The sequence below is a fragment of the Drosophila mojavensis genome, unplaced genomic scaffold (assembly GCF_018153725.1).
Source record: "Drosophila mojavensis isolate 15081-1352.22 unplaced genomic scaffold, ASM1815372v1 contig_74, whole genome shotgun sequence".
NCBI lineage: Eukaryota > Metazoa > Arthropoda > Insecta > Diptera > Drosophilidae > Drosophila > Drosophila mojavensis.
In genome coordinates this window covers 3,119,194-3,135,295 of record NW_025318899.1, presented here as the reverse complement: position 1 = coordinate 3,135,295, position 16,102 = coordinate 3,119,194, and the positions used below count along the sequence as shown (strand labels likewise).

Sequence of the window (16,102 nt, the reverse complement as noted above, 5' to 3'; positions counted from 1 at the left end):
TCCCTCTCACTGCTGCTGCTGCTGCCCTGTTGTGTCTCTGTCTCTTTGTGGCAATTGTGGTACAATTGTGTGTCAAGGTCGTCTGCTGCTCCAGCTCCTGCTCCTGCTGTTGTTGCTGCCGCTTCCTGCTCCAAGACGATGCGAACAATAAGTTCTTCAGCTCCGCCCCGCTCCGCTTGCTCGCTCGCTCTCTTTCGCTCTCTCTGGACTTAACAGTATTGTTTGTGTGTGTATTGTGTAGCAGCTTCTGCCTGTGTGTGTGTGTGAGCTGCTGTCTGGTCTGGCACTTTGCCGTCGACATTCTTGGGGAATACCTTTTAGCACAACTCAGACTTGTCTGACTGCCTAGACACTCCCTCAGTCTTTGTGTGTGTGTGTGTGTGTGCTACTTATGGCTGCTCTGCTGTTGTTATTGTTGTCGTTGTTGTTGTTGCTGCTGCTGCTGCTGGCTTTGTTCACATTTATTTTTCCACCTCCTTCGTCTCCGCCTTCTGTTGCTGCTGCTGCTGCTGCTTCAGCTCCTTCGCCTTCACTCAGCTCTGCCTCAATTTTTGCTCTCGAAAATTGTGTGAAAATTGTTTTTCTTGTTGTCTTGCAGTTGTTGTTGTCGTTGTTGTTGTTGCTGTTGTTGCCGCTTGTTGAGTGGCCTTTTGGCTTTTTGTTTAAGATTCTGTGGTTTGTGCATTTGTAAATAATCTTGTTTTACAACGCATCAAGTCTCGTAGACCAACAGCCGGACAATTCCGGTCCACAAGCTGAGGCAAAGGGGCGTGTGTGTGTGGTTGGGCGTGGCAGCCAACCGGACGGCTACATAATTTATGTGTGAAAAGTCTCTCTTACTCTTTCTCCATGTGTGTCTGAGTATGTGTTTGTGTTTATTTGATTTTGGCTTAAGAATTTCCAGCTAAGGATAGGATATGTGTGTGTGTGTGTGTGTGTGTGTGCGAGTGTGTGGCAACTTGAGTCAATTATGTTGCAAATATATCAGGTTAACAAATTAAATGCTCTTTGCCTGCCACACAAACGTGATTGGCTTTAAATAAACACTTTAATTGCTCGATTTTTGGAAGTGCGAAGCTGAAAGGAGTTGAATTCCGCTAGAAGGAGTCGGTAGAACTTGCTTAAATAGCTTGCAGGTGATTATGTAATGATTATTTAACTAATTAAATAGCTGGCTAAGTCTTCAATGATTGCGAATTGGTAAAATGTCAAAAATTAAATTGACAAGTTAAGAATAGAATCAGGAGAGCAATGAATGACAAATTTATGAAGTGAAACTAAAGTAATATAGTATAAAATAATATAAAAAATGGCAAGCCTAGTCTATAATAGAGATTAGGTAGCAAATACTGTAGAATGTAATAGATAGATGGCTAAAAAATTATGTAGTATAATTTAAAAAATTTTTTTTTGTTATTTTCCTTCTATTGTCTTTCTCTCCTTTTAAAGATCAATGAAATTTGTAAATATGCCAAAGAATAATATCTAATAGGTATAGCTCATCCAAATCGTGTACTAAAAAAATACAAAGTTGGTAGTTAGTAATGCCCATATAGATCAATATGATACGATTTCACAGATGAATTGTAAAGAAATCTTAAATAATAGCAGAACATTTTTCCAAGTTACTAATTTTCTTTTTTTATTCAAGAAAATTTTTTAGAGCTGAATTATAAGCAGCACCAGTAACGTCTTATGACCTGAGATCGGCTTGAGTTTGGAATTAAATTTTTAATGCTAGAATTGATAATCTGATTTATCAGTTTTCACGTGAATAAATTTATTGAAACACAGATGGCGCAAGTGCGCTGTTTCACACATACCGAAGGTTGTTGTCTTTGCTAAATCTTTAGCTTGTGTTTCCTTTATCACGTACACAAACCACTACGAGTAAGCACATGCGTTCCACATGCATTTAAGTTCGGTTGAGCAATCGTTACATAATATATTCATATATATAAATATAAATATATTTTTAATATATTTCCTTTGAAATTAAACTAGTGTTTATTCAACACTTTGGGCAATTTATTACTTTTATTATTTGTTTAACACTTAAGGCAATAACTGATATCTGTTACATGTCTGTAATTGGATCATAAAAGGTGCGTTCCCAGTTATCTTAACTGGGATGTAATCTCGGCCTTGAGTCAACATGTCTAGACAAATGTTTATATGTTTATATATATATTTGCTTTAACGAGTAAACAGATGTTTGCTTATCAGCGAGATTCCAATAAATAAAATATACATATATCAATAATTCCCTCCATCCTATGAGCAATGCGTTAGCACGAACCGCTGAGCAACTCATGCACGACTTTCGAAGCGATTCCAAAGTACAAAACGAAATGAAACGGGCATTACGTAGTTTCCAAGCAGAGTTATTTAGACGCCGTCACATACACGCCGTGATATATATACAAGTTGAATGATAACAACTTATCAATAACTATGGGTAGAGTGTGAGATAGCTGACGACAGAGAGAGGACCCAGCCAGAGCCAGAGCCGGAGGCCTCGACTGCCTCAAAGATACTCGAAAAGCATTAAGTAATAAAAATTTATAGACATATATATATATAAATGCAAAACATATATATAGACATATATAAATATATATATATATATATAAAGATAGAATAATATGTTTCAGAGCATAAGAAATCCATTGGTAACCATTAAAATCCAGCCTTATCGCAGACATGTTGCGCCGCTTATCAGCTGAGGTTGAGCGAAGCGCTCAAAAATCTAGCGATTGCTGGCATTGATTCAGTTGAGTTTTAGCCATAGTCTAGAGCGGTATACAAAGTTGACGAGGAGCAAAAAGAATAAGAAAAATACACGGATTTTTGAAAAAAAAAAAAAAAATATGAATAATATATAGAAATTAAAAGAAACTAAATTGCAAATAGGTTTAAAAGTGTCATAAAATAAGAGTATAAAATATTTACGAAAACAAAAAACATTAAAAAACATATATATGTACATTTTATAATAATGATAATATAAATAAATATACTATAATAAATAATATAAATAAATATATACTTAGATATTAAAAATCTGAACAAGTGAAAAAGTAAATAAATTTAAATCAATCATAATTTTTAAATTGTCAAATGAACTACAAAGTAATATGAAATATTAATTAATAAATATAATTAATTATTATATGTGCTACCAACACAGACACATATGCATATAAATGAATAATACCTAAAAACCAAAAGACTCAACATCATAAAATTCTACAAAAAGTGTAAAACAGCCTTTAAAGCACACCATAAAAACCGAAAAAAGACATAGTATAGTATATATTTTAAATATATACACAAATATAGCGCTATATAATCGCCTGACTGATAAGTCGCCGCGCTTAGTGCACGCAAAAAAAATTAGAAATCAAGTCGCATTGCAACTTTTGAACTCGTCGCGCTGCGATGATTTCCCATACAGTGAGGTGAGCACTAAAGGAACTGAACATGTACACAGATAGTCGAATGCTAATACTCTCACTCTCACTCGCACTCTCACTCTCTCTCCATCTCTGTTCCACTTCCGGCTCATTGCAGAGTATTTAAGCTGATGTATATCGTTGCTGGCATTCTGATAAGCAATGAGGAAATCTGTGATACAGTCGATCGCATACAGATTGCGCCACGCGTCGAGATGAAGAACGAGCTGGAGCATCGAGGATCGCGACGTTCGCTCAAGGAGGACAGCGGCTCACCCAAGTCGAAGCGCAGGCGCAAGGTCAGCGTCACGGGCCTGGCAGGCGACGTGGTGCGCGGCGTCACCAGCAAAGTGACCAACCAGGTGACCAGCCGCATGGGCAATCGCTGCAGCTGGCTGTACGACGTGCCCCACATTGTGGCGCAGTGGCGCAAGCTGGCGCTCAGCTTCACCGTCTGGACCATACCCAACTGGCTGCTGGAGTACACGTCCAGCTACATCAGCCGAAAGTTCTTTCTAAACAGCGACTGTGATATGATCTACAAATAGCTCGAGGGCGCTTCGAACTGCTTAGGCGTAACTATGTATGCCCTAGAATTGGTTATTATGTATACTTAACGAATTGTATAACACCCAAGGGCAGAGAAATCGCCCAATACATATAGTCCCTATATAGACGGTCTGCCTCTCCGCCTATCGGAACTCGACTCTGCGGGCAGCTAAGCTGATGAAACTTTGTACAGCGACGGCATTTGGCTGCCAGCGTAGCATATATAAAAGCTGATCGAATCGATTAACTTTATCATATAGAAGTCAGTTACATATATGACCAACAATCTAGATCTTATATGATAAACTCATTCAAACTTGTGCAATTGCGAGTCTTTAAGTTTAATTTCTGTTTAAATCAGACTACTTTATCATAGGCAGAGGAATGACTGCTTCAAAATCTAGTTAATGCTTACTTATTGTTTACAAATAGGTAAAGCTTAAAATGAAAAAAAAAAATATATATATATATATATTTTATATGAAGATTCACGAAATAAACTTATCATTATCGAGCTTCTTTGGCTATTTATCATAAGGATATATTTAGAACATTTTATATTTGGTTGACCTTATCTTTTACTTTGAAGAGCATTCCCGAATCTTTTAGATTAATAATTTTAATTTACGATCAACCTAGGACATGTGTTCATATACGAATGTTTTATTATATGATCTGAAATGGAATTTAGATTCAGTCTGAAAAAGTTGTTTTTTACCCTAAAAAGAATTTGTTATGCTGAATATAACTTAAATTTGCCACAACAACAACGCAAAGGCTTTCCATCTCCTCCCCTACTAAAACCATTTAAAACTTGACTAAGACACACAAAGAGTTGAAATTTATTTAAGTTTTTTTTTAGAGCTAAGATGTAATTATTAGGCATAAGTTGAAATAAAGTTAGTATTTGCCAAACATTTAGACATCGATATATGTGTATATATATAGAGATTTATCTGTTTGTATATATTTTTGTAACATCTGGTATATATAGCTTATGGTCCCAACAACGTTTTCACTTCGATTCCCATCTCCCTCTCTCTCTCTCTCTCTGCTCGCTCTTTAGTCGCCCTCAGCTATATAGTTCTCGGTATTATCTGGACTGTTGCCGCCTCCTGATCCAGCGGCACGCACATTGAGACTCTTGTGCAGCATATTTGCTATGCTGTCCACGTCGAGATTCTCATCCGTGGCCGAGATCTTACGCAGCGCAGCGCAGACGATGCTGAGATCCCCCTTTAGCTCGCTGACCACGGCGGTTATCTTCTGTGCATTGGAGAGCACCTCAACGCTGCTCGTGTAGGGATTATAGCGCACGCCAAAGGGTCGCTGAATGCTCTCGGCAAAGGAACTGTGGAGGAGGGGGAGAAGGTATGGCTAAAGCAGAGTTTCGTATATGAGCAGAGTCTGCCTACCGCATTTGCTCCTTGGCCTCCTCGAAAGAATCGGTATAGTAATAGGCATTCTGATAGGATGTTATGATGCACTCCTCCTTGCAGGTTATCTCCGGGTCGAATTTCTTAATCTTGTCGTGTGCCGTTATGGCGTGCTGCAGCTCCGCCACCGAGCTGAGCAGGCCGGCGCCAAAGACCTTGAAGGTGCCTTCCGACTGCTTGCACAGGCCAAACTCCACGGTGAAAAAGTAGAGCTGTAAAGGAGATAACAAGAGCAGATAACGAAGAAGTATCGAACCGGTGTATTCAATGTTCAACTAACCGTGGCTAACTTTTCAATATCCGCATCGCAGGCGCCTAGAGAAGCCAGGCCAATCTCCTGTGAGAACTGAGCAAAGCTCGAGTTGGCCAACAGCGGCATGTGACCCAAAAGTTCGTGACAGCAATCTCTGGAAATTGATAACACAATTAACAAACAAACACACTCACACACACACACACACACACACACTCGCGCGCACTTACGGCTCAGGTGTGTAGAAGGGATCGGAGGAGTGCCTGATGTACTGCGTGCAGTGGAACACGCGAAAGGCCAGCCCGGAGAGAAAGTCGCGCGGCGAGAGGTAGCCCGCAACGGGACGCAGCTGGAAGCCCGTCTTACGCTTCAGATAGCTGCTCACGTCCTGCAGCTGGGGCACGTTGTCCTCCCGATAGCCACAGAACTTGACCAGCTCCGGCCAGTTCTCCATGTACTCCGGCACCGCGTGCAGCTGATACAGGCGATGCAGCTCCAAGAAAACAGTGCCCCTAAAACATGCACACACACAGACACACACATACATACACGCAAAACAAAGTTGCCAAACATAAACAAAAATAGTTAAAATTGAATTAAATTTGCACTTACCAAGTTTTTACCTCCTCCGGCGTATACTGAACCCGAGGTATGGGATTGCCACTAAGGCAGTGAGAGAGGGGGAGAGGGAGAAAGCAGTTTGAAACTGAATGTGAAATATATTAGAGAGCTGCCTTACTGCTTGAAATTGTTGGCTATGGCCGAGAACTGTTCGCGCCGCTTGCGATAGACGGGATCCTTGAAGCCGGGATGATCAGCATCCAGCTCGGAGCCATACATGAGCACATTCTGTGCCTGATCCAGGTCGGAGATCTTGCGCGGAAACCAAACCATGTCACCAAAGTCTGTTGCAGAAATGTATTGGGGATTTGTTTAATCTTTTAACTATATGCTAAAACTTTGATTAATATATTTACTAAATAAGTTACGGCTGAGGAGGTCTAACATTCTTACAACAAATTCTTAGTTCTTTATCAGTTATAGATGTCTAAAAATCAGAAAATATAATATAATAAATGAATAAATAATAAAGAACAGTTTTAGAGCCTCAGTCAGTAAATAGTCTGTGATTTGATATTTTTGTTTTCAAGTTCATGATTTTGGTAGCTTGATGCAAACTTGATAGATAATATAGAAATGCCTTATCTCTATGGCAACTTAAATGATAGAGGTAGGTCAGAGTCTAAGCTGTATCAGTTGTCAATTGGTTTCTGTTTGGGATCTCTAATTTGTATAGCTTATAAGATGGGATAGTTCTAGTTTTATTATACATAAAATTTCTTTAGTTGCAGTTTACTTGAAATAGTTTTCTGTGATTCAAACTTCACTAAAGAATAAGGCTTTCACTTAATTTGCATAGCCACGCCCACATAGAACACAGTCTGTGACTTTGGCTAATGCATTGATATAAACTACTAATGCATTATTTTAACGCTTTCATTAATTGTATTTTGTGAGTCTTCAGCGAATTTAAGATCTATTGGCTGTTTTTTTATGAATCTCAGCTTAGCTCACTTTATAAACGATTCAATAAAATATAACAAATCTCTATAAATAGCAATCCTCGCTTGCCAGTGGCACCTTTCGATAATCTCTCTTTAATCACTTCCAATTGCTACTCACCAAAGCTGGAGCAGGCGGATAGAGACGGTGCCCGGGCCAAGCTGTGAGCATTCACCGACGTATAGTTGACCGATGCCACCTCGCGATTGAGCATCTTCACCACCTGATCCAAGCGACGTGGATCGCACTCGACATCCACCAGGACATCCGCCTGATTGCTGCTCACCTCCAGGGGCGACAGCTCCAGGTGCAGCACATTGATGCCCAGCTCCTGGAAGACCTGCAGAGCGCGTGCCAGATTGCCCACCTGATTCTTGAGAGTGAACAAAATGGAGATGCGCTCGCCGGGCACATGCGAGCGCTGCACTGCATCGGTGGCGCCAGCCTGCTTGTTGTTGGAGAACAAGAGGAAGTTGTCACCTGGCGCGGAGGCGTGCCGTGAGAGAGTGGCATGAGACGAGGACGAGGTGGTGGACGGCGACGGGGACGGGGATGAGTTGGAGTCCTTTTTGAGGGGAGTGTGCAGCGGACTGCCCTGCTTGACGGCCCACTCCTGCTCACCGCTGCGATATAGCCACAGGCCCAAAAGACTCTTGCCCGATGCACTCATACTCGATATAACTATATAGCTTTCAATATATATCTGCTTATATAATCAATGGTAATCCAATTTAGTTTTAATGCACTTCTTCACAAATTCACAATGTTTTAGCACACGCGTCGTATGCGCAATCGAAACGCAACGGCAACTGCGAGATCCTGTCGCACGGCCAGCGCCTTTTATAGCCAGCAGACAGAGACAGAACACACACACACACACATGAGTAGATAGATAGCTACATACATATTCAATTGTATTTATCAAGTGTGCGTAGCGAGATAAATTTGTTCAAGGATATAAAAGCTACAAGTGATTTTTTTTTTTTTTTGCTCTGTTTGTTTCTTTCTGCCTCACAGACTCCACCTCTTTTGTATGCTCGTGTGTGTGTGGGTGTGTGGGTGTAGCTCGTTTTGATTGGCCAAATCACACTGAAATCAGGCTAGCTCTATAACGCATGACGTCATTTCACTTTCTAATCAACAACGGCCGCAGCGGCAGCAACAAGTTTGAGCTCGAGTTGAACTTTTATTTTTATTTAATTTTACTTTTCTGCCTCATTTTATATTCTTTTCTTCTGCTGTCAACGCTTGACTTTCAAATGCGTTTGCTTAAATTATGCGGGCATGAAATACCGTAAATTGGAAAGTGAATTTACGGAGTAGTTAGAGCATTTAAATAAAGGAGCAGCAATCATTAAGAACTGACATAGAGATGCGAAAAATGTGCTTAGCTTGACATTAACTATTAAGAAAGATGGAACTTATACTAAGTGGAAAAGAATGGGGGAAAATGTTTTAATGATCGAGAACAGAAATTGAGCAGGTGTTGAAGAGGTTTCGAATAGGGAGAACTAAAAGATGAGCTGATGTAGCTAAGGTAGATGAAAAAGCTAGTTAAATAAAAGTAAATAAATAAATAAAATAAAAATAAATTATAAATAAATAAAAATTAAAAAAATATAAGATGAAAATTTATGATAATAAAAAAATTAAAATAAATATAAAAAAAAATAAAGAAAGAAATAAAAATAAAAAAACTAAAAAAAATATATAAGATGAAAATGTATGATAAAAATTATATGAAATTTGTAAATCATATATCATAAAATTTATTTAAAAATTTTATAAATATTTTTTCATTTTTTGTATTTTTATAAGTCTAAGCTATTTTTAGAGTATACTATATATATATTTATTTATATTATTTATATAATTATTTTATATAATTTATATGCTTTTTATATTAAACTTAAACATAAAATATTTTTTATATAAAATCTAGAATGAGCCAAGCTAGAATCAGCCTTTTGGGCCAGTTCACGGTATGTGGCATGCGGCATGACGAGGCAACCACTTGATGCGCTTGCTTTGACAATGTGCGGCCACCGCGGCGCACTGCAAAAGAGAGACAGAGCAACCGAGAACGAGAGAGTGGGAGAGAGAGAGAGAGACGGTATGAGGAAAGGAGTTGAGCTGTGCCCCAGTGGCAGAGTCAATAATAGATAAATGGCAATTTCTTTTGCGGCTCTGCTTTTGGTACACTTTGGGGGCCCATTGTTTGCGCTTAGAGAAAAGCAAACAACGAGCTGGGGAGCTGCAGCTAGCAACGACGAAAAAACAACTTCAGTTGCTGCTTGAGCAGGAGCTACTTGGCTATTAAAATATGCGGGTGTAGCACACACACACACACACGCACATACGCACACACACACACAATGTGTGGGCAGAAATGAGCTGATGTGATAAACGTAATGGCTACTACACGGACTCAACTTCTGTCTCCTCCTCTGGCAGTGGCTCCCACTCCACAAACGCTTAACCACACTTGAAACGGACATTCAAAGTGATTGCGGCTGTTGCTGTTGCTGCTCCTTCTGCTCCTGCTCTTGCTGCTGCTCCTGCTGCTGCTGTGCGGTAAACAGTTGATGGATTTATAACAGGCGAAGCCTCTTAAAGACCCTTTTAAAGATCCAGCCACCCCCGGGACCATATCTCAGCTGCTAAATGAATGAATGACTAAGTGAATGAATGAACCAATGAATGGCGCTTCTGATTTCTGTGTGTTGATTTCTGTTGATTTGCGTCTAATTAAGTTAAGGCCTTGCTGGGCCTGGCCTGGCCTTGCCTAGCCTAGCAAAGCAACTGTGAATGAATAGACATTGACATTGTGAATTTGTACATGCAGATGTATACATATATACCTATGCTGTATACATATTTATATATATGAAAAATAATCTTACATATATGTATATCGAATATTTCTCCAACTTATAGCTAAAACAAGTAAGAAAGCTCTAGTCGAGACTACTCGACTACGAGATCCCCTGAACCCTTGGAGTAATAGCTATTTCAATAATTTTTCGCGTCTTTCAGCTTACACAAGAAACACGCACACACAGGCATACATACACACACATATATACACACATACACACACACATACACACACACACACATACACAAACAATAACATACATATACACACACAAACATAAACACGCATGGGCGGCAGTGTGCGCTTACTATGAGAACTTAATTGCTTAATAACTTTTTTGTGGACGTACGATCTTCATGAAACTTTCAGATTATGATTATGACATGGATATGCATGTAATTGCCAAAGCACAAGTCTCTAGTATTTGAAATACGCTTTTTACAAAAGTTAGGGTGAGGGGGTGAATTTAAGGGCGGGGGTAAATTTTAACAAAAACCGAAATTGTATAAATTGCATATAGGCATACATTAAAAATTTGGAGACTCTAGCAATAAAGGTGTAGAAGATATAATTTTATAACTGGATTTCGATAAGGTTTTTTATCGATAAAAAAAGATCGAGATGAGTTATCGATTTTTAATGATAAACTTGATATGCGCGCTGTAATTACGGAAATTTGAAGTCTCTAGCTCTTATATCTTCTGAAATCGACGCGTTCATACATACGGACAGACGGACAGACGGACGGACGGACAGACGGACAGACGGACAGACAGACGGACAGGGCCAAATCAACTCAGCTCGTCGCCCTGATCAAGAATATATATACTTTGTGGGGTCTGCCACGCCTCCTTCTGCCTGTTACATACATTTCAACAAAACCATTATACCCTGATTTCCCATTGAAAATGGGTTCAGGGTATAATAATTATGTAATGATGCAATGATGATGATGTGGACTATCAGAACTTAAAATGCTTGTGTGAATATCAATTGATATAGGATTCCTATATAAGCTCGAACAGTTAGACTATTTGAACTCTATTCTTCATTTGCGTAAGTCGAATCCATTTTAAGCTCGAAAGAGATTTTCGAAATTAAATCAGATTTTGTAAAGTAATTGTTTATAAATTTACATATGCTGCATATTAGTAGATTATCGTAATTCTAGTTTTCAATTTTACATATATTTTCGAAAACTGAAACTTTTTGAAGTTCTCTTCCTTTTTAGCCCATTGAATATCGCAACACGCGCCACAGTTCAAATGAACTAGGGCTTCGGACATGCGACATCCGCTTGTGGCAAGCAGCAGCATTGCAATTCGCAGCACTCACCCCCAATGCATGTGGGAATCGAAACAATATGCGCATGCGCGTGCTTTCGCAACCCCCAAAATGCAGCTCCAGAATGGCTTGGCTGCTTGTAAACAAAAACAAGTTACGAATGCTTACAGCAAAAGAGCGTGAGAGAGGGAGAGAAAGCAAGAGAGAGCGAATGCGTATGGGAAATTATGAGCGCAATGGAGCATGCTCCTGACAGCTGAGGCTTCGCACAGAAATGTCCCAGGGAAGAGTTTAGCTGCGAAGTGGACGTCAAACTGCCCTGAAGTACGAGAAGAAATACGCGACGTCAAGGAAATTATTGATTATTTTAAGTTTGTGAAGTGAAAAAGTGTTTCGGCTGCCTGCGGATATGTCGGATAGCTGCAAATCTTGAAGGCAATTGCAATCGATAAATATACAGATCTAGTGAAAAGTTAAGCCCAAGTTAGTTAGCCTCTAGCTGGTAGGCGTGGCAGCTGCGCCCACTTAACAGAGCCATGGCCGACAGCGAATTTGAGGAATTCCATAGGCCCATCTTTGAGCCACATGCAATCAGCGCCCCATTTGGCAAAAAGAACACCACACATGCATTTTACTCGTAAGTAAATTGGTGTAAAAAACACACACACACACACACACTTGAAAAATCAATCGACTGAGTGGGCGAACACGTGTTCCAAATAACTCTACTCGGTGGGGGGGCCAGACTCGGTGCAGATTAGCCCCGGACGGGCAGACAGTGCGTCGGGCAACAGCTGAGCTCAAGGATGCTGGGATTTAGCTGCTGTACTTCACAAGATTCCAATGCAGCGCAGTATAGACTAGAGATTCAGTGTATGGGATATATATAGGGTACTAACAGCTGTCCGGCTTTACCTTGGGCAACAAATGTATCCCTAATTACTACACCAGTTTGCATAGATCCTTGAAAAGAAGGCAGATGGTGAAATGGTGAATCAGCCAAGCAAAAGTCAATCAGACTGAAAATCTATCTTATATCAATAAATCAAATATTAAGTAAATCAGTCAACTAATACAGAATCAATCCATAAGCTTGCCATATAAAATATATATAATCATCAATCAACCAGCCAATTAGTCACTTATTCTACAATAATGAAAATTATTTATGTATCAATCAGACTGCTAATCTATCAAATATAAATCGAATATTTATTAACTAAGTCAACAAATAACAGAATCAATCATTCTAAAATAATGAAAATTATTTATGTATTGTTTTATCAATCAATCCATCTACCAATCAATCAAGCATTCACTGCCTTGATACTTTCATTATTCATCATTCTCCTTTATATTTCCTAATTCCTAACTAATCTCAAAATTTCTCAAATTTCCCTTGTTAACTAGTCTAATACCCAACGATGATCTGGAAGATTCGCATTCGTCGAAAAGCGACGGCTCCGACCAGGAGGATGTCATGGCCGATGGCAAGCTGCAGCGTCAGGTGGAGGACGATGAGCTGGGCGATGGCTTAAAGGTCACGTTGTCCTCTGACGGTTCGCTCGATACAAACGATTCGTTCAACTCGCATCGCCATCATCCGCTGAATCATCAGGATGCCATCGGCGGCTTCATTGGCATCAATGGCATGACCCCAGCTCCGACTGTGACCAACGTGGGCCCCATCACGGAGCTGCTGACGCCCAATGCGGCAGCCACACGACGTCGTCGCAAGCTGCCCGAGATACCAAAGAATAAGAAATGTGAGTGGGGCACGATAATTATGAGTTCTCGTTTGTTATATTCAATCGAAATACTCCGAGTAAAGTAAATAGCGATCCATGCATGCCTTAGTTAGAGAGATGAAACTCTGTCCCACGTAGTTGAAGCTAATCTACTCATGGCCTCGTTGCAGCTTCCATTCTGCATATTCTAGGTGGTTCGACTGCCTGCAATCTGGCCGAGGAGTTTCGCATGGGCGAGGCGGCTGGCAATGGAATCGGCGGAGGAGCAGGAGCTGGAGTGGGTGGTGCACCCGGCGGAGTTCAGCGCTCGTTTCTATCGCTCAAGTGTGGCTACCTGCTGGACGAGGACTCCAGCCCGGACTCGGAGCGTTTGCAGAGTTTGGGCGATGTGGACAGCGGTCATAGCACCGCCCATTCGCCCAACGACTTCAAGAGCATGTCGCCACAGATCACATCCCCGGTCTCGCAATCCCCGTTTCCCCCAACCCTGGGCGGCGTACCCTTTGGCCAGCTGGAGATGCTAGAGGCCACGCATCGTGGCTTGCACAAATTTGTGCCGCGACACCACGACGAGATCGAGCTGGAGATCGGCGACGCCATCTATGTGCAGAAGGAGGCCGAGGACTTGTGGTGCGAGGGCGTGAATTTGCGCACAGGTCGACAGGGCATCTTCCCCTCGGCCTATGCCGTGGATCTCGACTACAACGAGTTCGATCCGACGGTGCAGCTGGTGAAGAAGGAGCGCTACCTACTCGGCTATCTGGGCTCCGTGGAGACGCTGGCACACAAGGGCACCGGCGTCGTCTGCCAGGCGGTGCGCAAAATTGTGGGCGAGTACGGCAACTCGCCGACAGGACAAACTTGCATACTGGAGGTATCCGATCAGGGTCTACGCATGGTCGATCGCTCGGCGCCAAATGTAAGTGCGAGCTGAAAGTGGGCTGAAGGGAATGTTTAGAGTAATAGACGAAGCAAAGGCAATTTATATTGGTGATTAGGGAGTCTTTGAACGTAGAGAATCATATGCGACAGTGGACCGAAAACTATATTTCATTAAACAAAATCTTTACGAGTTGGTAGAACCCATTTTTGATAATTCTCTATAAGTGAACAATATCCGCACAAATAATCTACCTCCATAGCCTCCTTAAATTACCTAAAAATGGTTATGAACTTAATTTTCAAGTATACCCCGGAAACTAGACTATTGAGCAACAGGATCTTATAATAAAAGAAATGTTCTCTATATGTTTTCGCTTTTGGATATCTGAATACTCTAATTATATTATATTATATATTCCAACTTCTTCTTCTCTATATGTTTTATCTTTTATAACTCTTCAACAGAACAAGAAGGAGAAGAAACCCTGCATCGATTACTTCTACTCGCTTAAGAATGTCTCTTTCTGCGCGTTTCATCCGCGCGATCATCGCTTCATTGGGTTCATCACAAAGCATCCGACAGTGCAGCGATTCGCTTGTCACGTCTTCAAGGGCTCCGAGTCCACAAGGCCAGTGGCCGAGGCAGTTGGGTAAGCATCCACACACACACATTGATAACTCCATCAATTCATCTTATTTATACAATCCTCTCCTCTTTCTTCCAGTCGCGCCTTTCAGCGTTTCTATCAGAAGTTTATTGAAACAGCTTATCCCATCGAGGACATTTACATTGAGTAAAGAGCGCAATACTTTAAAGGAAAAACAAATAAGAACAAATATACCATGCAAAATATATATCTCTATATTTTTTGTGTGATTATTAATAAATACAACAACAACAACAAAAATGGACAACAATTTTTGGTCTTCGCCGAAAAGCTACAAAAATACACAAAGTGAAAGAAAATTCCCAAAAATTATTCCAAATACAAAAATCATGCAATAAAAATAAATTTAAAACAAAAATAAAAAAGCAAAAATCTTAAGCTCATATTTGACAGTTCTATTTAAACTATAATAATATTTGATAACGAAATTTTTCTCAAAGTGTAAATAGTTCATTTCGGTTCGTAAAGCCCACAAAGAACACAGCGATTAGACAATTTAAGTGTAACTTATAGAGAAACGCTATAATCCACAAATACAAAGATTGAAAAACAAAAAGAAAAGATATTTCGGAATAAATTATATACGATATATGCACAAACCAGATGATAGATAAGCTGCACTCTTAAAACTTTGAAGTCAAATGGAGCTGGTTGTAAAACAATAATATACCAGACTTTACACTCAGAGAAAAAATACTAAATAAATGAAGTTAAGTTTGCACTAAACTCTTTACGGAAATATTTATATTATAAAATTGACAAGAATTAATTATTAATTTAAAAAGAAATACTTTAAGATGTTTTTTACTTCCATTTAGTATTTTTGAATGCTTAGTTTAAGTATAAAAACTATGAAATTAAGATATTTTTACTTTTGCTACAATAATTTAACTTATTAATTTCTTTGAAAAAATTCCTAACTTAATTTATAATAACAACAATTATCACAAGTGCAGTCGTTTTTTCTCTGAGTGTACAGACTGTGTGTGTGGCCAAAGTAGCAATAAGCCTTGAGATTTTCGAATAGAACTTTCATCTGGCTTTTGTGCAGACGCTTTTTTGAATAAAAAAAAAAAAAAAAAAACAAATAAATTCAAATATCAGATTCTAATTTCTTATAAACAAGGCTCACTCCACACGCAAATTTTCTAGTATTATAACGAAAAACAAAACCCAAAAACTCTAAGATGTGTAAAACAATTATATATATATAAAGAGATGAATATATATGTACTTATACAGAAAACAAAAGGAAATATATATCTATATAAAAAAAAAAAAATGTTAATGATTTTATATCATTATGGAAAATATTGTGGAAGGTAAGTAAAAGACTTTTGTTTTTAATAATTTATGTATAATTTCTTCTATATTTTCATATTTATA

The 16,102-nt window shown here is 39.5% G+C and overlaps 3 protein-coding genes across 4 annotated transcripts; 2 read left to right on the top strand and 1 right to left on the bottom strand.

Annotated features, from left to right (window-relative positions):
• The first annotated feature begins 3,145 nt into the window (after positions 1–3,145).
• Positions 3,146–4,921, top strand: LOC6581294. The gene is made up of 2 exons (XM_002007000.4): positions 3,146–3,461; positions 3,574–4,921. The coding sequence occupies exons 1-2, from the start codon at positions 3,442–3,444 to the stop codon at positions 4,001–4,003; spliced, it is 450 nt and encodes a 149-aa protein (XP_002007036.1). The 5' UTR covers positions 3,146–3,441; the 3' UTR covers positions 4,004–4,921.
• Positions 4,819–8,074, bottom strand: LOC6581293 (tryptophan 5-hydroxylase 1). Its single transcript, XM_002006999.4, has 7 exons — positions 7,377–8,074; positions 6,433–6,598; positions 6,306–6,356; positions 5,924–6,205; positions 5,721–5,847; positions 5,420–5,652; positions 4,819–5,355 (listed from the first exon to the last, which is right to left on the bottom strand). The coding sequence occupies exons 1-7, from the start codon at positions 7,924–7,926 to the stop codon at positions 5,067–5,069; spliced, it is 1,698 nt and encodes a 565-aa protein (XP_002007035.1). The 5' UTR covers positions 7,927–8,074; the 3' UTR covers positions 4,819–5,066.
• A 3,646-nt stretch (positions 8,075–11,720) lies between these two features.
• Positions 11,721–15,622, top strand: LOC6581292 (JNK-interacting protein 1). 2 transcript variants are annotated; one of them, XM_015161747.3, is made up of 5 exons: positions 11,721–12,055; positions 12,829–13,184; positions 13,358–14,085; positions 14,514–14,698; positions 14,774–15,622. In XM_015161747.3, exons 1-5 carry the CDS (start codon positions 11,955–11,957, stop codon positions 14,844–14,846), a joined length of 1,443 nt encoding a protein of 480 aa, XP_015017233.1. In that variant the 5' UTR covers positions 11,721–11,954; the 3' UTR covers positions 14,847–15,622. The 2 variants fall into 2 exon arrangements, with proteins under 2 accessions (XP_015017233.1, XP_002007034.1); XM_002006998.4 differs by having other exon boundaries at positions 13,337–14,085.
• Positions 15,623–16,102: the final 480 nt, after the last annotated feature.